Source organism: Hyperolius riggenbachi, chromosome 6, assembly GCF_040937935.1.
Source record: "Hyperolius riggenbachi isolate aHypRig1 chromosome 6, aHypRig1.pri, whole genome shotgun sequence".
Classification (NCBI taxonomy): Eukaryota; Metazoa; Chordata; class Amphibia; order Anura; family Hyperoliidae; genus Hyperolius; species Hyperolius riggenbachi.
Genome location: NC_090651.1, coordinates 191,548,741 through 191,571,906, shown reverse-complemented (window position 1 = coordinate 191,571,906; position 23,166 = coordinate 191,548,741). Strand labels below are relative to the sequence as shown.

At 47.9% G+C, this 23,166-nt stretch overlaps 1 protein-coding gene across 1 annotated transcript; it reads right to left on the bottom strand.

Moving 5' to 3' along the window:
• Positions 1-382: 382 nt before the first annotated feature.
• On the bottom strand, positions 383-7,638 carry LOC137522109 (uncharacterized). Its single transcript, XM_068242135.1, has 3 exons — positions 7,385-7,638; positions 665-7,148; positions 383-428 (listed from the first exon to the last, which is right to left on the bottom strand). The coding sequence occupies exon 2, from the start codon at positions 6,827-6,829 to the stop codon at positions 956-958; it is 5,874 nt and encodes a 1,957-aa protein (XP_068098236.1). The 5' UTR covers positions 6,830-7,148; positions 7,385-7,638; the 3' UTR covers positions 383-428; positions 665-955.
• Between the last annotated feature and the right edge of the window lie 15,528 nt (positions 7,639-23,166).

Sequence of the window (23,166 nt, the reverse complement as noted above, 5' to 3'; positions counted from 1 at the left end):
ACCACCACATTTACCAATTTTGTTTACATGAAATGGGCTACTTGAAGTTTTACCAACCTCCTTAAAGAGAATCTGTATTGTTAAAATCGCACAAAAGTAAACATACCAGTGTGTTAGGGGACATCTCCTATTACCCTCTGTCACAATTTCGCCGCTCCTCGCCGCATTAAAAGTGGTTAAAAACAGTTTTAAAAAGTTTGTTTATAAACAAACAAAATGGCCACCAAAACAGGAAGTAGGTTGATGTATAGTATGTCCACACATAGAAAATACATTCATACACAAGCAGTGTCCTGTCCTCACTACCACGTGTACCCCTGGGGCGTGTATGGAGCTTAGCAGGCAGATAAACACCCTCCTACTACTCAATAAATTGAGACCAGGTAATGATCTGTAGCTTTAATGAGCTGAAGTAAGTTGGTACGAAACTGTGAACAAATAACAGAAAGGATGCAATAAGTACATGAACTGCAAATATACATATCACGTATCAGCCTACAATAGTCTAGTGCATACAGGAACATGGCTGCATGGTTAGCTGACTAGGCCTCACTATACAGTTGAACTACTAACTAGCTGCCTACACAGAAATACACATAATGCATGCCTACAGCTAGTAATAATCATGCAGATTCATAAAAAACAACTAGAAAGAATGCCTTACCGGCTATGCAGCCATTAGTGGAAGCACGGAGAAGATTCCTCAGCAGAGAGCATGTGAAAATGGCAGCTTCTAGAAGGCTACTCCCTTCTTGTCTGGTGCATGAGGTCACAGAGGAGGAGGAGTAACAGAAAGGCTGAACTTAACTTAGAACAATGTAATGTAGTGGTCAATAGGTGGCGCTGTCCTACCTCATTTTAACACAGGATAAATCCTGTATGGATTAGCACACATTTCACTGAAAGATGTCTGCAAGACATGACACTCCCCGTCTGGTATCAACAGATACCACTATCATTCAGTAGGGGATAATAAGAGAATGAGTTCACACACTGGTCTGAGAAACAACTTGGTCTCTTGCTGTCTGCAGACCTTTACTTCTACTTTGCGGACATTTCCATCCTCACTTGGTAACGTCTTGGTGACAAGTCCTAGAGGCCACTCATTTCTCTGCAATTGGCAGTCTTTTAGAAGAACAACATCGCCGGGTTTCAGGTTGGGCCTTACAGTCTGCCACTTGTTCCGTGGTTGCAAAGTAGAGATGTATTGTTTCTTCCATCTGTCCCAAAATGTGTCAGCAAGGCACTGCACTTGTTTCCATTGACGTTTGTACATGTCTTTAGTGCTGAACTCACCAGGAGGAGGACTCACTTTGCCAGTCTTTTGGGTAAGGAGGGTTGCAGGAGTGAGAAGGAATGGTTCTTCTGGATCACTAAGAACTGGAGTCAGAGGTCTAGCATTGATGATAGCTGTGACTTCAGCCATGAAGGTTACCAGGCTCTCGTGAGTGAGCCTTGCAGTTCCTACTTGTAGAAAGATGGAATCCAAGATTCTTCGGGCTATGCCGATCATCCTCTCCCAAGCTCCACCCATGTGAGAGGAGTGAGGTGGGTTGAAAGTCCAAGTGCAGTCCTGATCACTCAGGTATCTTTCCACAATCTTGGCATCAACATTGGAAGAGATCTGTAGTTCTTTAGCAGCTCCAATGAAATTGGTGCCTCTGTCAGATCGAATATGCTTCACAGGACCTCTGATTGCAATAAACCGTCTAAGGGCGTTGATAAAGCTTGAAGTATCCATAGATTCGATGACTTCAATGTGAACAGCTCTGATGGTCATACAGGTGAATATGACTGCCCAGCGTTTACTGTTTGCTTGACCTCCTCTAGTTTGACGTGCTGTGACGGACCAAGGCCCAAATACGTCAAGTCCAACATTGGTGAAAGGAGGATCCATACTGAGCCTATCAGCAGGCAGATTAGCCATCTTCTGTGTTTGTAGCATACCACGAAGTTTACGGCATGTGATGCAACTGAAGATGATGCTACTCACACATCTCTTTGCCCCAACTATCCACAATCCAGCAGTATGTAAAGCTCCTTCTGTAAACAGTCTTCCTTGGTGCTTGACTTGGAAGTGGTAGTGTTGTACAATCAATCTTGTAACATGATGATGACCGGGAATTATCAGAGGATTCCTTTCATCAGGCTCTAGACTTGCTTGCTTAAGACGACCTCCTACTCTCAGTAGACCGTACTTGTCAAGGAATGGGTCAAGTTTCTTTAAAGAGCTGTCTTTAGGGATAGACTTGCTGTTAGTGATACAGGCAATCTCTTTGGTGTAGATTTCCTGCTGTACAGTGCGAATGATGAAGTTCTTGGAGTGCTGGAGTTCTGCTATGGTGTATACCTCTTGACAGTGGTGCCAACCTTTGCACTTCTTAGCATCATTCGAATTGGTTCTTTGAAAAGATCGGGCTATGTGAGCTAGACAGGTAATGGCTCTAACAAGTGATTTCCAGGTAGAGAATCTCTTGAAGCGATGAGATTCAAAGGACTTGAAGAGTGTCACTGTGTGAAGTGCAGACACTTGTGGACGGATCTCAGTGTCTGAGTCTTCATCCACTAGTTCAAACATGTTGTTCTGGTGAACTGCTGGAGTGGAATTACACAAGAATGCAGGACCTGTGAACCAAGTTGTATTCTTGAGATGACTTGCTGCAACAGCTCTGGTAGCGTGGTCCGCAGGATTGTTGTCAGTGGACACATAATGCCACTGTTCTGGACTGGTGGATTTCCTAATCCGCAGCACCCTGTTGTTGACATAAACATAGAATCGTCTGGACTCGTTGTAGATGTAGCCTAAGACTACTTTGCTGTCTGTGTAGAATTCAGCCTTTTTAAGGTCAATGTCAATCTCAGATGTGATTAGCTCAGCCATTTCAACAGCTAGGACTGCTGCACAAAGTTCTAGTCTGGGTATCGTGTGCTCAGGCTGTGGTGCAAGTTTTGCTTTGCCCATAACAAAGCCAATGTGGCATTGTCCTTTAATGTCTATGGTTCTAAGATAAGCGACAGCAGATATGGCTTTAACTGAAGCATCAGAAAATACACAAAGTGTATGATCTTGGACATCTGTAGATGGCACAGGAGCATATGTGCGTGCAACTTTAAGGCTAGACAGAGCTGTTAGAGAGTTTCTCCATTCTACCCACAGATTCTTCTTGTCAGGAGGCAATGGAACATCCCAGTCAGTAGTTTCACGGGTTAAATCTCTGAGCAAGGCCTTACTCTGGATAGTTACAGGAGCCGCAAATCCCAAAGGGTCATATAGGCTGTTGATTGCAGATAGGACACCTCTGCGAGTAAAACTTTTTTCTTCCTTGCTAACTTGAAAGGTGAAGGTGTCAGATTTTAAGTCCCAGAGAAGTCCAAGGCTACGTTGGACTGGTAAAGTTTCTGACCCCAGATCCAAGTCCCTTAGGTCATTAGAATGATCTTCAGAAGGGAAGGCTTCCATAACTTCTTTGCTGTTTGAAGCAATCTTGTGAAGTCTCAAGTTGGAGCAGGCAAGCATGTCTTGGGCTCTTTTGAGGAGACTGATTGCAGAGTCATTGGAAGGTAATGATTTCAAACAGTCATCTACATAGAAGTCTCTTTCTACAAACTGTCTTGTGTCCGACCCATATTCTCTCTCTCCTTCTTGAGCAGAACGTCTGAGTCCATAGATAGCAACTGCAGGTGAGGGGCTGTTCCCAAAGATGTGTACTCTCATGCGGTACTCTATGATGTCCTCTGAAGGGTCATTGTCTTTAAACCAGAGGAATCTGAGGAAGTTTCTATCCTTCTCCTTAACAAGGAAGCAATGAAACATCTGTTGGATGTCGGCAATCAGAGCGACAGTGTCCTTGCGGAAACGGAGAAGTACCCCCAGTAGCTTGTTATTCAAGTCAGGGCCTGTCAGGAGCACATCGTTTAGGGAGATGCCTTCAAATTTGGCGCTAGAGTCAAACACTACTCTGATCTGACCTGGCTTCTTTGGATGGTATACTCCGAAAATTGGCAGGTACCAGCATTCTTCAGGACCTTTAAGGGGTGGGGCAATCTCTGCATGATTGTTCTCAAATATTTTCTGCATGAAAGAAAAGAAGTGTTCTCTCATTTCTGGCTTTCTTTGGAAGTTACGTCTGAGAGAAGAGAAACGTTTAAGCACTTGTACTTTGTTGTTAGGTAGGCGTCTTCTCTGAGTTCTGAAGGGAAGGGGTGCAACCCAACTGTTAGTGCTGTCCTTCACAAAGTCTTGTTCCATTATTTCCAAGAATTTCTTGTCTTCAATAGATAGTGCCACCCGATTATCATCTTTTGACCTCTGGAAGACTGTGCATCCTAAGTGGTCTTGGTCACTGTCACAGGCATCTTTGTCACTAGAGACATCTGTGAAGGGACAAGGTAGATGGGAGGCACATGGTAGCTCCTTTATGAGAAAGTTGTTGACACATGGTTGGAAAAGTGAGGGGCGCCCACTTGCTAGTGTGCTTGTGAACATACTATGAACTGAATCTGGCTTGTGCACACGCCCTAGGCAGACCTCTCCTATTATGACCCATCCTAGGTCTAGCTTCTGAGCATAAGGAGCATCATGGGAACCATCTATTTGTTTTCTCACTTTATGGATTCGTAGGATATCCCTCCCGAGTAGCAAGATTATCTTAGCCTGTGGATCAAGTTCTGGGATCAGGTGGGCTATACGCTTCAAGTGTGCATGATGTAATGCGACATCTGGAGTAGGAATTTCAGATCTATGATCAGGAATCTGGTTGCACTCTATTAGAGTTGGTAAGGGCAAGCAGATGCTTCCATCTATAGCTTCGATCTGGAAGCCAGATGCTCTTCTCCCCGCCGTCTCCACAATTCCTGCACAAGTCCTTAGTGAGTATGGAGAGCTGGGGCCTTTAACATTGAATATATCAAAGAAGGTTGGGTGGGCTAGAGACCCATTGCTTTGATCATCTAGAATGGCATACATTTTGACTGCTTTGTCCCTTTGTTCTGCTGGGTAGACTCGGACTAGACACATTTTGGAGCAGGATCTTCCACCTGTGGTTCCTTTGCAGACCTCTGTGCACTGTGGAGTGACCTCTAATGTAACTGTAGGAGTGTCACCCTCCTCCCCGCCATGCTCGGTTGTGCTGTGAGTATGTTGTAAAGTCCATGGAGCTGGTCCAGGATGTAGTGCTGTGTTGTGATCTGTGCTATCACATTCTTTACAATTTTCACTAACCTTGCAGTTCTTGGCAAAGTGAGTGGTGGATGAGCAGCACTTGTAACAGATGCTATTCTCTTTAAGAAAGGCTTTACGTTCCTCAATGGGTTTCTCTCTAAAGCCTCTACATTTCAGCAGAGAATGTGGCCTTCGGTGTATAGGACACTGCTTACCAGGGTCTCTAACTTTATTTGCTGCATGAGGGGAGGCAGCAAACCTGTGGGGAGAGTCTGGGGAAGACAGTTCAGTCTTGTGAACTGCCACTAAAGCTTTGTGTGAAGGCAGACCTGGAACAGAAGTACATTTTAGTGCAAAATCAAAACTAGGATCATTTCTTATCTTAGCCTGATCATGTATAAAGTCTACAAACACAGAAAATGGAGGAAATGAAACATGGTGTTTTTTCTTATAGTTAGAACCACATTTAACCCACTCATTTTGTAAGCCAGGGGTTAACTTTTGTACTATGAGGTTAACACCTCTGGCAGTGTCAAAATATGCAAGTCCTGACAGATCTCCTTCAGATTTGGCTACCTGAAGTTCCATTAACAAGTCACTAAGTTCCCTGAGTTTCTGCAAGCCTTTGGAAGCTATTTTAGGGAAATCTTCTATCCTTTTAAACAAAGAGTTTTCTATAGCCTCCACTGAACCATAACATTCATCAAGTCTGTCCCAAACCATTTTTAGTCCAGCTGCTGGGTTTCTTATGTTAATGGACCTGATTCTTTTTACATGCTCAGCAGATGCAGTCCCTAGCCACTTAGCTAAGAGGTCCATCTCCTCACTAGGGGACAGTTCAACATCTTTAATTGTGTTCTTAAAGGAGGACCGCCAGGCCCTATAACTCTCAGGGTGATCATCAAACTTCACAAGTCCCTTGGCAACCAGCTCACGCCGTGTGAGGAACTTAACAATGTCCATGCTGGTTTGAGCAGGAGCAGGGAAAGATGGTGGTGTGTTGCCATAGTGAGAAAGTGGTGTGTAATCATACCTGTCAGTAGTCTCTCGTTTTGGTCGAAATGTCTCATACCTATTTGGCGTGTAAGGAGAAGTTCCTGGAACGTTATGTGCCGGTTGAAGTTCCGGACGTGGTGACAGGTGCTCTGAAATCAGTTCATTTTCTATATTGACTTCTGGCTTGCTGGCTGGAGGCTTATTCTGGTTTTCTGTCTGGGCTGTGAATTGAGTTTGATGAGATCTGTCGATGAGGTCCCGTTGAGCATCTTCCATTGACAGGAAAGAGTCGATCATTCTGGAATGTCGATGGACATAATCTGAAGTGCGCTGCAGGGGATCCTGATGGGCGAGATCAAGGCTGGCTGGCCTGCTGTGTCTTTCGTCGTCTGGGTGGATGAGTGCTTCTAAGGCTTCTGCTTTGGCAATAGCTGCAGCAGCTTCCCTCTGTGCTGAGAGCTTCTCTAGTGCTGCTTGCTGTTTTGCCCTTTCAGTTTCAAGTGTCGCTTGTTGCAGCTTTAGCTGCATCTCTTCCTCTGCGAAGGCAGCACGTGCTTTTGCAGCTTCAGCTTCTGCGCGAGCAATGGCGGCCGCATTGCTGACTGATGAGGATCTTGTAGAGCGACTGACTTTAGACCTTGTCTTGTAAGAAGAAGTTTGGCTTTCTGACATGATGCTGCTGTTAAGGATCTTGACTGTGTAGAGACTGCTGCGTACTGATATGCACGTAGCTGCGTGGTAGTATAGCTGTCTCTGTAGTCAGTATCTTATTTTCCACTCACTGGGTAGCAGCGTTTCACTGGCTGGGAAGCTAGCCGGTCTGGTTCCACTCGCGGGTAGCAGCCGTTTCACTGTCCTGTCCTCACTACCACGTGTACCCCTGGGGCGTGTATGGAGCTTAGCAGGCAGATAAACACCCTCCTACTACTCAATAAATTGAGACCAGGTAATGATCTGTAGCTTTAATGAGCTGAAGTAAGTTGGTACGAAACTGTGAACAAATAACAGAAAGGATGCAATAAGTACATGAACTGCAAATATACATATCACGTATCAGCCTACAATAGTCTAGTGCATACAGGAACATGGCTGCATGGTTAGCTGACTAGGCCTCACTATACAGTTGAACTACTAACTAGCTGCCTACACAGAAATACACATAATGCATGCCTACAGCTAGTAATAATCATGCAGATTCATAAAAAACAACTAGAAAGAATGCCTTACCGGCTATGCAGCCATTAGTGGAAGCACGGAGAAGATTCCTCAGCAGAGAGCATGTGAAAATGGCAGCTTCTAGAAGGCTACTCCCTTCTTGTCTGGTGCATGAGGTCACAGAGGAGGAGGAGTAACAGAAAGGCTGAACTTAACTTAGAACAATGTAATGTAGTGGTCAATAGGTGGCGCTGTCCTACCTCATTTTAACACAGGATAAATCCTGTATGGATTAGCACACATTTCACTGAAAGATGTCTGCAAGACATGACAAGCAGGCTGTATACACGCTTCCTTTTGAATCTCAAGAGATCATTTGTGTGTTTCTTTCCCCCTGCAGCTATCTTCCACTGAAGTGTCAGGCTGTTTCTTCCTGCAGAGTGCAGACAGCTCTGCCTGTATGTAATTCCTCAGTATGTGAAAGCCCAGCCAGCTCAGAGGAGGATTTATCTAGCTTGTAAAAAAGAGAGAAGAGAGAAGCTGTCCTAATCTAAATACACAGGCAGTGTGCAGAGAGGGGCCTGGAGGGGGGAGGTGCATCACAGAACCACAACACTGAAGAACTTGGCAGCCTTCCAGACACAGGCTGACAAGTCTGACAAGAGAGAGATAAGTTGATTTATTACAGAGATGGTGATAGTAGAACGTGCTGCAGTAAGCCAGAACACATTAGAATAGCTTTTGGAACTTGTAGGATGATAAAAAACAGGATGCAATTTTTGTTACGGAGTCTCTTTAATCTTTACACTGTCCCCACCCCCTCTCCACCCCCCATAATGTTAGGCTCCCACTGTCTTTTTACCTTATCTTGTCTACATATTGAGACTTTATCTTCCCGCCTCCCTCCAGATCCTAGTTTAAAATCTCCTCCAACCGTTTAGCCATCTTCTCCCCCAATTCAGCTGCACCCTCCCCATTAAGGTGCAGCCCATCCCTGCTGTAGAACCTGTAGCCGACTGCAAAGTCTGCCCAGTTCTCCAGGAACCCAAACCCTTCCTTCCTACACCAATTTCTCAGCCACTTATTTAACTCCCTAAGCTCCCTCTGTCTCTCAGATGTAGCACGTGGCACTGGCAGTATTTCAGAGAACACCACCTTGGAGGTCCTTGCTTTAAGTTTATCTCCAAGTACCTGAAAATCATTTTTGAGGACCTTCCATCTCCCACTAACTTTGTCATTGGTGCCAATGTGTACCATGACAGCTGGATCTTCCCCAGCCCCACCCAATAATTTGTCAATTCTTTCCGCTACATGCCGAACCCGAGCACCCGGGAGGCAACAGACTGTACGGCATTCACGGTTTCTTCGACAGATTACCCTATCTGTGCGCCTAATAATTGAATCCCCTACCACCAGTACCTGTCTAGCCTTAGCTGCACTCCTATTCCCTTTCTCGTTACAGCAGTCTGCCCCTTGGTTGCTAAGGAGCACATCCTGCTGCAGCATTGCTACTCCAGAATCCAAGATAGCGCCCACGCAGGTCGCCTCGGTCACATGGCTCCTCCATTTAGGCAGTTTTTAATGTTTTTTAGTGTTTTTAGTTGTTTCTTTTTAGCTTTTTCTAGTGTGTTAAATGTTAGGGATAGGTTTAGGATAGGTTCAAGAATACTTACTCCACTCTATGCCGAGGAAGGTGGCCAGCACCCATCCAGCAGCTAAGGTGGCCTGCATCCAGCAGCTCTCCGCACTACCGCCGCCGCTCTGTCACCGCTCCAGCTGGCCTGCCTGCACTCCACACGGCTCCCGTCCACAGACTACAACTCCACGGATCCGCTGCTGCTGCCCCAGCCTCTGGCATCCTGCCGCTGCCCCGACTGCCTCCAGCACCCATCCAGCAGCTAAGGTGGCCTGCATCCAGCAGCTCTCCGCACTACCGCCGCCGCTCTGTCACCGCTCCGGCCGGCCTGCCTGCACTCCACACGGCTCCCGTCCACAGACTACAACTCCACGGATCCGCTGCAGCAGCCCCAGCCTCTGGCGTCCTGCCGCTGCCCCGACTGCCTCCAGCACCCATCCAGCAGCTAAGGTGGCCTGCATCCATCCAGCAGCTCTCCGCACTACCGCCGCCGCTCTGTCACTGCTCCGGCCGGCCTGCCTGCACTCCACACGGCTCCCGTCCACAGACTACAACTCCACGGATCCGCTGCAGCAGCCCCATCCTCTGGCGTCCTGCCGCTGCCCCGACTGCCTCCGATACTCCCCTGGATCGCCCTTTGCTCCTGGCTGGACCCCATCCCATCCTGCCACGGTACATCTCCTCCGCTGCACCCACGTGGTCAGGCCTTGCACCCACGTGGCCCGGCCTGCACAACACCAACTTGCCTCCGGGACAGCACCTCGCAGGGGAGGAGGCTAGGAGGACTCCGCTCTGCCCGGCCTGACTGCACTCCCCGCTCTGTACGGCCTGACTGTCTGCATTCCGGCAACCTGTTAATTCCATCTCACCTGGGGAAGAGGACTCCACGCTGCAGGCCCCACCAGGGCCCCGGCATACCCTGTGCCACCCCTAGTCCTCCGATGGGAAAGAGCTCTCTGCCTACCATGGCGTCCCTACATGCCTTGTGCCATCCCTGGTGAGTTCCACAGTTGTCTCCTCACCTCCTAGTCTGTGCTGTGCTGCCAGTTTTTTCCATTTCATCCATATGTGCCATTGACTGTACTGTTTTCCATTCCATCCATATGTGCCGTTGACTGTACTGTGCTGTGCTGCCTGTTTTCCATTCCATCCATATGGGCCATTGACTGTGCTGTGCTGCCTGTCCCTCACCATCTATCTGTGCCATAGTCTGTGCTGTGCTCCTGCTCCATACCATCTATCTGTGTCACAGTCTGTGCTGCGCTGCCTGCCCCATACCATCTATCCATGCCAGGCGGCCTGCTCCATACCATTTAGCTTGGGTCATGAACTGTACTGTGCTGCCTGCTCTGTACCGCAAGCCTGGGCCATCAACTGTGGCGTGTTGTGCCGCGCTGTGTGCTCCTTACCTTCTACCGTGCCGCACTCTGGGCCGTGCCGCCTGCCCTAGCCCATCTATTTGGGCCCCCTGCTGAGACGGGCTGCCTGCCCCATACCATCTACCTGGGACAGTCTGTGTGGAGTCGCCAACTCCACTCCACCTGCTCCATATCCGCGCCACAGTCTGCGCTGTGCGGCCTGCCCGTTGCCCTCTAATCTCGCCACTCTCTGTCCTGGGCCGCCGCCGCCGCCCCCCCATACCATCTAATGGTGCCCCACACCCTGTGATGTCCGCTCCACTCCATCCACCTGGGGCGCACACCTGTGCTACCTACCGGGATAGCTGTGCCATAGGCACAGAACGGACTGCCACTCTCTCTAGAGAGGCCCTTCTTAAATGGGAACCCCCGGACACCCCCAACCCTACACCGGGCTCTCCCCTGTGGAATGCTGTCACGGCACACATCAATTATCTCACCACCAAGCGTGCACTGAACAAACGCCGCCACAGAGGAAGGAGGGCGGGGGCCCAGGTCCGACTCAAAAGGAAAGGCCTTCGCTCCCCTGTCCCTGCCATCCTACTCACAAACGTCTGCTCACTCCCCAACAAGCTGGACGAGCTGCTCCTCCTACTTGGCAGCAAACCCCTGATCAGCAAGAACACCCCTGTTCTCTGTTTCACAGAGACCCCGACAACTCTCTACATGTCCCAGGCTACAAGAGCAGACCGCGATGCTGCCCTCTCTGGGAAAACGAGGGGGGGCGGTATCTGCTTTTACATAAACACCTCCTGGTGCTCCAACAACACCACTCTCCACAAGGCCTGCACCCCAGATGTTGAGCTCCTTGCCATAAACTGCAGGCCTCGGTACTCCCCGCGGGAGTACTCTTCCCTTGTCTTCGTTGGGGTCTACATTCCTCCCGATGCATGCACCAAGACTGCCCTGCATGCACTCAGTGACTGTATCTCGCGGTGGGAAACGGCCCTCCCAGAGGCCCTGTTCATCATCCTGGGCGATTTCAATAAGGCGAACCTTCGACACGAGCTGCCCCGCTACAAGCAGCACATCACCTGCCCTACCAGAAACAGTAACACCCTGGACCACTGCTACACGGTCCACCAGAATGCCTACAAAGCCACCCAAGGCGCCCCCCTCCCTCCGACCACAACACAATACACCTGATCCCCACCTACAGAAGGCTCCTGGAGACCTCAAATCCCACCGTCAAAACCACTAAAAAATGGACAGCAGAGGCCAAACTGGAGCTCCAAGCGTGCTTTGAAACCACCGACTGGATGACTCTGGAGGCATCGACCCTTGATGAATGGGCCGAGAATGTCACCTCCTACATTAGCTTCTGCGAAGAAGCATGTATCCCATCCAAGTCCTTCAGAGTCTACCCCAACAACAAGCCTTGGTTCAATAACAAGCTTCGCCGACTCCGGAAATGCAAAGAGGAAGCGCACAGGTCTGGCTCCCCAGAGGAATTCAGAGAGGCAAAGCTCGCCTTGAAAAGAGAACTGCGAACTGCAAAGAGTGCCTACGCAAAGAGGGCCTACGCCGAAAAGCTGAGACTCTGCCTACAGTCCTCTAATACACGGGATGTATGGAAGGGCCTGAGAGCAGCCACGAACTTCAAACCAGCACCCCATACGGCGCCCCCGAGCCCTCGACTGGCGGAAGAGCTCAATGAGTTCTACTGCAGATTCGAGCAGCATCCCAACCAGCCCGTGGGCCAAACAGCATCGACTTTGGTGACCCCCCCCCCTCTGGGGAACTCGTCCCCCTGGCTCCTGTCTCTGTTCTGGAATCGGAGGTACTCCGGCACCTCCGTAAGCTAAACCCAAGAAAATCCTCTGGCCCGGACGGAGTGTCGTCTATCTGCCTGCGATCCTGTGCTGACCAGCTAGCTCCTGTGCTCACCTCCTTATTTACGCAGTCCTTATCGGATGGTACAGTCCCCTCCTGCTTTAAGAGATCTAAAATTGTACCAGTCCAAAAAAAACAGGCAGCTCCGAGCACAATAACTTCCGACCAGTGGCCCTAACCTCTAACATCATGAAGCTCCTTGAGCGGTTAGTCCTGGCCCACCTGAAGAAGTCCACGGACGCCCTTTTAGACCCGCTCCAATTTGCATATAGGGCAAACAGATCTGTAGAGGACGCCATCAATGCCAGCATGGCATACATCACCGAGCATCTAGACAGCCCTGCCTCCTATGCTAGGATCCTGTTCCTAGACTTCAGCTCAGCGTTCAACACGATCTGCCCAGACATCCTGATTACCAATCTGACGCAGCTCGGAGTTGACCCTACTCTTCGGGCATGGATCAAAGACTTCCTGACAAACAGAACGCAGCAGGTGAAGCTCGGCAACCACCTCTCCAGTGTTCGTACCACCAATACAGGGGCTCCACAAGGCTGTGTTCTGTCACCTCTACTGTTCTCCCTCTATACCAATAACTGCATCTCATCCACTGACTCTGTGAAAGTCATCAAATTCGCAGATAACACCACTATCATTGGCCTTATCGGTAGAAACGGGGAGTTGGAGTACCGCAGCGAAGTAGAGAGAATATGCAACTGGTGCAAGGACAACAACCTAGTCCTCAACGCAGCAAAGACTGTCGAGCTAGTCGCTGATTTCAGGAGAAACCCTCCCCCCCTCCCACCTGTCCTCATTGGGGGAACCGAAGTTTCTAGAGTGACATCTGTGCGGTTCCTCAGCACGACTCTGACAAACAATCTGAAGTGGGAACAGAACACCACCAAAATCCAGAAGAAATCTCAGCAGAGGCTGTTCTTCCTGCGCCAACTGAAGAGATTTAGCATGCCCAGGGAGCTGCTGACTAGTTTCTATACTTCCACCATAGAATCCATCCTCTGCTCCTCAGTCATTGTCTGGTATGCTGGTGCAACGGTCAGCGACAAACACAAACTGCAGAGAGTCATAACGGACGCGGAGAAGATCATCGGATCTCCTCTTCCACCTCTCGACCTCCTCCACTCAAATAGGATGAGGAAGAGGGCCACCATGATCTCCCGTGACCCCGCTCACCCTGGCAGCCGCTACTTCAAGCTCCTCCCGCTGGGCCGTCACTATAGGGCTATACCATCCAAAACCACCAGGCGGAAGAACACCTTCTTCCCCCAAGCTGTTCGACTTCTGAACTCCAACCTCCCCCTATCTGGCCCGCATACCAGCGCACTCTAGCTGGGCTCATCGAAATTGACTCGTGGCCACTACCTGCACCTTTACTATTATCATTATTATCATTATTTACCTGTGTTTGTAATAGCAATGCATTTAAAGTGTACATGTTGTGCGTCTGTCTTGTATTATACTAATTTAGGCCTATGCCATGTGTACCACAAATAATTCAGATTACAGCTTTTGCTGTACTTGGCGAAATAAAGTAATTCTGATTCTGATTCTGAATCATCCTCCCCAATATTACGCAAACAAGCATACTTATTAGTGAGGGACAACTCTGGGCTAGCCTCCCTGTCACTTTTTCCCCTACCCCTTCTAACTGTGACCCAACTAGCGGCTACCTCTGCTTCTTGCTCCGGCTTTACTCCACCCACCTCATCTTCATCGGTTCCATCCAGTGTCTGGATCATGAGATCCAAGCTCATCTCCATGTTGTGTATGCGTCTCAGTGTTGCGAGATGCTTATTTAGCTCTGCGACTTCCAGGTCAACTGCTTGGAAGGCAGCTATGCTCACCACTATACCACCAACACTACATGCTGAAGCAAGCCTATCATGTACCATTGTGATATACCCAAGAGAAAAATTAGCTTGCTTAGGCATTTGTAGGATGTCAAAAGCAACCTCACATACATTGGCCACGAATCGAACCCAGGTCAACTGCTTGGAAGGCAGCTATGCACATCACTATATCACCAACACTACATGCTGAAGCCAGCCGAGCATGTACCATTGTGATATACCCAAGAGAAAAATAAGCTTGCTTAGGGATTTGTAGGATGTCAAAAGCAACCTCACATACATTGGCCAGGAATCGAACCCAGGTCAACTGCTTGGAAGGCAGCTATGCTCACCACTATACCACCAACACTACATGCTGAAGCCAGCCTAGCATGTACCACTGTGATATACCCAAGAGAAAAATAAGCTTGCTTAGGGATTTGTAGGATGTTAAAAGCAACCTCACATACATTGGCCAGGTATCAAACCCAGGTCAACTGCTTGGAAGACAGCTATGCTCACCACTATACCACCAACACTACATGCTGAAGCCAGCCTAGCATGTACCATTGTGATATGCCCAAGACAAAAATGAGCTTGCTTATTTGCCTAATTTGCTAGATGAAAGCAGTGGGACACATGGTGATACTGCTTACAGGCTTCAATTCAAGACTTCAGAAAGATCATGTGCCCCCCTGGATGATGGTGGTGTAACACACACAGCAAAGGACAGCAATTTGAAGTCTGGAAGATTCCAGGGCAAGGGTGGAAAGGATGAAAAGCTAGGTGGCCATGCAACCATTCCTGCTAACCTAAAGCTTACTTGTGTCTTACAACACATTGGCTTAAGACTTTACCAAATCCAATGCTCCAATATGGGGAAGCTTCTCTGTTTGCTTTTTTTTTTTTTAAGTGTGGTGTCACAGTTCACTCATCTCTTCAACTACAAGAAAGGCCCAGGAGTAGTCTTAGCTACCCTAATATCTATGTTACGGTAGGGCCCTTATTACACTTTATCTTAGGCCCGGTTCACACTTGCGGTGGCCCTCCGGAATCGCCGTGCCGGAGCCGCACCGCCTGCAGAACGGACGGAACGGACGCACGGCATAGCAATTAAAGCCTATGCGTCCGTTCACATGGGTCCGTTCTGCAGAACCGGAGCCGGACCGGATCCGGGCCGGATCCGGACTCCGGCCTCCGTTCCAACATGCGCTATTTTTTCATCCGGCCCCTCCGGCAGCCGTATCCGGGGCGGAGCCGGACTGCACCATCCGGCCAATACAAACAAATGGGAACCGGAGGCCGCACAACACACTGGCTGAGAAATCCGGATCTTCTACCCCACTTCCTATGCGGATTTTTGCGGCGATATTGGCTGGGGACACATGGGCAAGCATTTTGGAGTGGAGCAGCACGAGCTGGAGGTGTTGGCAGGATGTTGGCAGCATGTCGGAGGTGGAGGTGAGTGCTAAACAGCAGAGGGCCTGATTCCACAGGTCCCCCTTCTGCTGACCTCCCAGACCCCAACCTTTTTTTTTTTTTTTACGTATATTTTGCCAAACGGATCCGGATCGCATCCTGATTACCACCTGATGCAACCTGACCGGATCCGGATCGGATCCGGATCAGAACCGTACGGTTCCGATCCGGATCCGGTCCGGATCCGGTCAGGTCATCCAGTCCGTTTGGCAAACAACCGCTAATGTGAACCGGGCCTTACAGGGCTATGGAAACCGTTTTGCCCATGCGATAAAGTGAGGTGCAAAAATGAAATCATGCCTAGCAGAGGATGGTTTCCATCCATCAACCTCTGGGTTATGGGCCCAGCACGCTTCCGCTGCACCACTCTGCTTACGTTTGTATATAACCTTTAAGTTTAAGAAGAGTACATTAGTTGAAATAGTTACACTACTATGTTACAGCAAGGCCCTAATGACACTTTCTCTTACGGGGCTATGGCCACCGATTGGCCCATGTGGTAAAGCAAGGTGTAAAAACCAAAGTACACCTAGCAGAGGATGGTTTCGATCCATCGACCTCTGGGTTATGGGCTCAGCACGCTTCCGCTGCGCCACTTTGCTGCTGTACAGCAGATGCTTTGTTGTAGGAAAAAGTGAGTGAGACCGCTTAGCCGTACGGAAAAATGGGCACTCCTTTGCCTACTTCTTTCTGGCCTTTGTCATCATGAAAGGATCATAGAAATATATGTAGAAATGTGATGTATACAGGTTTTGTTTAAAGTGGCGTTAAACTTCTTGGAGCAGACTTTTTTTTTTTTCACTTTCAAAGCTTTTATTTGAGCTTAAGAACAAAACCATACAGGAAATAAGCAAACATTATAACAAGAGTACAGACAGTAGTATGGGCTAGGGAAATGTAGTTTACATTATCCATAGGGTATAGCAATGCATGTATACTGTTTGGTATTACCAGCAAATTAAAAATAAAGATAGTGCATTTCTAAATTGGTTGTGGCTAATTTTCATACAGGCATGTGTTAATTCGACTTATTTCTCACAAATAAGGGCAAGAACCCAATGAGGTTTCAGGGTGCCGGGAACACACTCTTATACTCTGGGGAGTCTTTGAAATCATACCATAGGGCCCAAGTTTTAATATATTGATCAGACCTGTCTTGAGCTGTGAGAACAATCTCCTCCATCTCAGCAATAAAGTTAACTTTGTCCCACCATAGCTTGATCGTTGGGAGATTGGGGGTTTTCCATAAGCATGGAATGATTGCTTTGGCAGCATTTATTAAGTGTATGAGGACACTTCGCTTGTAGGACTTGAAAGAAATGGGGACATCATGAAGAAGGTAGGTTTCGGGTGTGTGTGGTACCGAGATGGAGGAGATTCTCTCCGCCCAAAAATGGACCTCCTTCCAGTACTGCTGGATTTTGGGACATGCCCATAAAATGTGTAGCAGGTCACCCCCAGTGTTTCCACACCGCCAGCATTTGTCATTGTCTAGTAGGCCAGCACTGTGGAGTTTTCTAGGAGTGTTATACCAAGAGGACAGAATTTTGTAGTTTAGTTCCTGGATGCTCACACTCATGGACCCTTTATGGAAATTAGTTAAGATGCGATCCCATTGGTCCTCTGACAAGCCCTTACCCAACATATCATCCCATTTATTTTGATAGGGTGGGGTCTCCGGTGTGTTTAGATATAGTAGGGCCTCATACATCCAAGAGACTGTGTGTCTATGGGAGGTCTGAGCTATGACCTTAGTCTCAAAGTCTGTGAGTTTTCTCCTAGGGTTGCATGTTCTGGAGACAGAGTCAATATAACTTCTCAGCTGCAGGTAAGCCCAGAGAGGGGTCTTCCCAGATTCCAACAGGGCATCCACGTCATCCTGAGTCAGGGGGCCATCCCTTTTGTAAACGTCTTTTATTCTAATGTCTCTAGACTTTAGGTGCTTAAGGAATGAGGGGTCTGTGCCTGGTGGAAAATCTGGGTTTCCTATAATCGGGGTTAGAGGACCAGGGATAGTTGTGAACTTGTTTTTATCAGTAAACAGGCGCAGGGTTCGAAGTGTTGCCTCAATCAAGGGGTTTGCTTTCATTACTTTGTTGCATGTTGAATATTTAAGCCAGGTCCAATTGTAGATTGGGAACGTAGAGAACGCTTGTTCTACCTGGACCCATCTTTTATTAGAGTCTGGTGTGTTCCATTCAAACAATCTACTAAGTATAGCTGCCTGATGATATTTGTGCATTAATGGGTATCCCAGTCCTCCTTCCATTTTATCAAGAGCTAACAGCGAGTGCTTTATTCTGGCTGGACGTTTTCCCCAAATAAAGCCATTTATGGCTGATTGCAAGGGAGCAAATCCACTGGCCGGGATATAGATTGGGATGGCCTGGCTAACATAAAGCACTCGTGGGAGCACATTCATTTTAATGGAAGCAATGTGTCCAAACCATGAAAGTCTGGGGAGGTTGTGCCATTTTTGAATATCTGAGATGGTCGTTTTAAAGATTGGGGAGAAGTTTAGGTCAAACAGCCTAGATAGGTGGGTAGGGATCTGGATTCCCAAATACCTTATAGAGGATTTTGCCCATTGGAAAGGAAATGTGGCTTGAGTTTGCTCCAAAATTGTGGGAGGTAGGGAGATATTAAGCGCCCATGATTTAGATAGGTTTATTTTGTAGTTGGACAGTATACCAAAATGTTTCATTTTTCCCATTAAGTTAGGTAATGAGATTTGGGGGGAGGTAAGGAAAAATAACAGGTCGTCCGCAAACGCAGACACCCTGTGCTCAGTGTCTCCCATGTTTACGCCCTGAATGTTGCTATCTGACCTTATCCAGTTTAAGAATGGTTCTAGAACAGTTATGAACATCAAGGGTGATAGTGGGCATCCTTGTCGTGTGCCATTAGCCAGTGTGAAGGAATTGGAGAGAAATCCATTAACCTTCACTTTTGCAGAGGGGTTGGAATAGAGCAAAAGTATCCAGTTTAGCATCTGGTTCCCAACATCCATGTGTTTCAATGAGGCAGATAGGAAATCCCATGCTATCCTATCGAAGGCCTTCTCGGCGTCGGTGGAGAGAAAAAAACCCTCCACCGACTGCCGAGTCATCCATGAGTGTATGCCTATAGCTCTCATCGTCCCATCTCTGGCCTCTCTTCCGGGCATGAAGCCTACTTGATCCGTGTGGATTCTGGATTCAAGGATGGGTAGGATCCTGTTGGCCAGGATCTTGTCAAGGATTTTGATGTCTACGTTGAGGAGAGAGATGGGGCGATAGCTAGCACATTGGAGTGGGTCTTTTCCTGGTTTGTGAATTATGGCAATGTGTGCCTCTAGTAATTGCTTGGAAGGAGTTGAAGAAGCTGTGATTGTATTAAATGCATCTAGGAAGTGGGAGCACAGGATGTCTGCGTTGACCTTATAGTATTGAGCGGAGTAACCATCGGGCCCTGGGCTTTTGTTGGGACGTAGAGAGCCTTCGGCTATATGGAACTCTTCCTCAGATTGCATAATTTAGTGGTGTCTTTTCCTCTTCCACGAGAGGTTTCAGCCCATACTCTGATAAGAACTGGTCTATCGCTTGGGTTCTATTGCGGGGGTCATCTCTAGGCAGGGGGGGGTCTGGAGGTTGTATAGGTTACTGTAATATCTGCAAAACTCCTCAGCAATATCTGGGATCAGTGTCTTTTTCTCTTGTGTGGAGCTTAGTATAGAGCAAATATGTGTTTTGGCATATTTCTCTCTGAGTGCTTTAGCAAGTAACGAGCCGCTTTTGTTAGCGTGTTCATAGAAGGTGCCTTTGGACAGCATAAATTTGCGTTTGACTCCATATGAGAGGAGTTTCACAAATCTTACTCGTAGGGCCTTAAGTTCCTCCAGCCTTTCCCCAACCAGAGAGATCTTATGTTGTGATTCCAATGCTCTGATTTGTGAATGTAGTAAGTCTACTGTAGCCTGTCTATCTCTTTTGGCTTTTGCTCCCATCTGGATTAGGTGACCTCGTATGAATGGTTTATGTGCCTCCCAAATGAGTAGGTCTGATTGGCCCTCTGTTTTATTTAGTGTAAAGTAGTCTTGTAGAAGGTGTTTTAGTTTTCCTAGGTTACTTTTATCAGCTAGAAGGAAGGGGTTCAGTCTCTAGACAAACGAATTTGGAAAAGGTATTGGGGGATTGATTGTGGTAGAGATTGGAGCATGGTCTGCTATAGTCTGCACCCCAATATTTGCCTGGAGAGCTGATCCTGCATCCCTCTGCTGTAGGAAGATGTAATCCAGTCTAGAGTATCTACTATGTGGAAGTGAATAGAATGAGTAGTCTTTTTCCAAGGGATGCATCAGTCTCCAGATATCCACCAAGGATAGTCTGTCCAGTTGGTCTCTCACTTTTTAATGTCTCTGTATCTAACTGAAGAAGTGCCCGAGGACGTATCTAGTAGGGGGTTTAGAGGGAGATTCAGGTCTCCACCCACAATCCGCATCCCTTTGTAGAAGGGGAGTAAGGCGTCAATCATCTTTTTCATAAAGTGGGCCTGGCCCGAGTTTGGGCCGTATATTGATGCCAGCGTGATCTCTTTATCCCCTATTTTGCCATGTAGGAAAATAAACCGTCCCTCTGGGTCCTGCAGCTGAGAGATAAGCTTGAATGGGATAGAATGATGTATTAAGATTGAGACCCCTTTAGTCTTGTCCAGGGGGGAAGGGGCATGAAACGAAAGTGGGTAGTGTCTGTCAGAGAACCTGGGAATTTTATCTTTGCGGAAGTGTGTCTCCTGGAATAGAGCAATGGAGGCATGTTCCCTACGTAATAGATCTAAAAATTTGGATCTTTTTTCCGGAAGGTTTAAACCATTGGCATTACACGATAGTATTTTCCAGGAGGTCTTTTTCGGGGAGGCGGTCATGTCGGAAATAGTGAGAATTGTCTCCAGCAGGATAAGGTATACTAATGCACCAAATGGGTGCATAGCCTCTGTGTAATTACGAACCGGTCTGGATTGCTGACAGTTTTTATAATATAAATAATTAAACACTGGGCTTGTATTATTGTATTAAGGGCTAGATAATTCTAGCCACCAGGGAAATCAATCCCAGAGGTCAAGTGTGGGTAGCCCTGTTTAAGCAAATTTAAGTAACTGAGAATGGAAATTAGCCAATCTATGCACTAGTCTAAGCTATACCCCTAAATAGGAGATATTCACTCACGTGTAGGTCCTGAAGTAGGAACAAATTAGGACTCTACTCCAATAAGGTGAGGTATTGAGGCAGAGGTGAGGGGCCCTAGGGGACCTCTCCTGTGTTGTGGAACGTGTAAGGAACCAGGAGAAGATCCCTATGATGTAATTAGACTAAAAACTGTGAATCCCACTAACCCACCCAGACTTATGTAACGGTGTCAAGGGTTCCCTTGCAGAGAGCCAGGGAGCCCCACAAAAAGGGGGACCCCCTGCACTGTGCAAAAGGAAATAGCATTCCCGTCTTAAAATATGCATAACAAACAACTTAAAGAGAAAGAACCATAAACAGTAAAGAAAACAGAACCTCCACCAGTGGGGAGAGAAATCTATCAATTGTAGTATCATAGCACTTTTAGGCCATTATAGAGAGGAGGGGGGGAGTGGGGTATATTGGGGGGTGGGGGAGGGAGGATGGGGTAGGGTAGTAGACAGGGGTGGAAGAGGGAAAGGAGGTGAGGGAAGGGAAGGGGGGGGGGAGACAAGAGATTTGCAATGCTGTTATTGCCATAATGGGTAGGTATGCATGGTGAACTAAAATATCTTTAAGGAGACACCAAGAACAAAGATAGTCATATATTCTTTCAGTGGCAATTAAATCTACTGAGAAGGTGGTATCTGCCAAGCAAAAACAAAAAAGAACAAAAAAAGGGACTCCTAAGGTAGTAAGTGAGATCGAGAAGTTCTCAGCCATCTGCTGCAGATTCCATTCCCTGGTCAGGGTCTTCCCTGCTTTCAGGTGGTTTAGGCTTTCTTGGTGTTCTGGGCGCTTGTCTAGAGCCCTTGGATGGTGTATTGCGGGTTTTTGATTCTTGCGAAGAAGATGGACCTGCATTATCAGCTTGTGTGGTCAGGAACCCCGCATACCATAAAGGGAGTTCGGGAGTGGAGATATTTAGATCGGCACAGAAGTCTGTGAGGTCTGAAGGTTTACGTAAGAGATAGGTGCGTCCATTGTCAGTCACAGAAAGAGCAAAGGGAAAGAGCCATTTGTAGCGTAAATGCTTTTCCATTAGGATCTGTAATAAAGGTTTCAGGGCTTTGCGCTGAGAGAGTGTAATAGGTGATAAGTCCTGATATAGGGCAATCTGCGTTTCATTAAAGAGGATAGTGTCCTGCGATCTTGCAGCCTTCATAATCGCTTCTTTCAAGGGAAAAGATTGCAGACAGCAGATGATGTCTCTAGGAGGGTCAGATTCCCCGCCCACGGGATGTAGCGCTCTGTGTGCCCGGACCAACTCTATCTCCTGGTCTTTAGGCCTAGACAACAGCTCATTGAAAATGGCAAGGAGTGCTGCAGGGATCTGTTCAGCCGAGACTGACTCTGGAACTCCCCGTACCCTTATATTGGCACGTCTACCACGATTGTCTAAGTCTTCAATGTGTCTTTGGTGGTCCATGAAGCGTAAGTCATGTGTGTTAGCCACCCACGTAAGAGATTTAATTTTTGTGTCTCTCTTGTCTCCGGCTGCCTCTATGGCGGAGATCCGGTTAGCAATTGCAGCTATGTCCTCCCTCATCTCCGATATGGTGGTGTTAAAAGTGCACTTAATCTCCTCGGTGAAGGCTCTCATGTGAGTGTATGTGATACTGTCTCTGTGCTTAGTATGAGGTTCGTACTCACGATCTGAAGAGCCTCTGGAGGTCATTGAGCCGTTCGGGGAGGGAGCGCGCGCCGGCGCCATCTTGGAAGAGGAGGCTTTAGTCTTTCTCTCAGATTGTGTGCGGAAAAGCTCGGGGAGACTTCTACCAAACTGAGTTTGGGAGTCCCTGAGGTTGCGAGCTGTCGTTTGTCCACGGGTGCGTCGGCTCATAGCAAGCGGCGGGAGCTGGAAAGCTATAGTTAGCAGCGTCTGGGTCGGGAGCTCAGGGTTTAAGCAGCCATCTTCTCCTAGAGCCAAGCCACGCCCCGGAGCAGACTTTTTTCCTCCCTCCACAAGACACACATGCATCCACATAAAATCGTTTAGCAACAACTGTGTGCACATTCTCTGTGGTGCAATCAGTTAGCGTGTTCGGCTGTTAACCGAAAGGTTGGTGGTTCAAGCCCAGAGAGAGAAAGAGATGATTCTACATGGCTATCTGGGGTGTCTCTTTGGACAACTGTTGAATAAAAAAGGCAAGGCTGTCCCTGGGTGGGCTTGAACCACCAACCTTTCGGTTAACAGCTGAATGCGTTAACCTATTGTGCCACAGAGACTGTGCATGCAGTCTTTTGGAGGGAGGAAGTAAGTCTGCTCCAAGAAGTTTCAGCATGTAGCGTTGGTGGTGTAGTGGTGAGCATAGCTGCCTTCCAAGCAGCTGACCTGGGTTCGATTCCTGGCCAATGTATGTGAGCTGGCTTTTGACATCCTACAAATCCCTGGAAGACAAGATCCCTGGAAGACAAGAGAGGAAGGGGGGGGAGGGAGG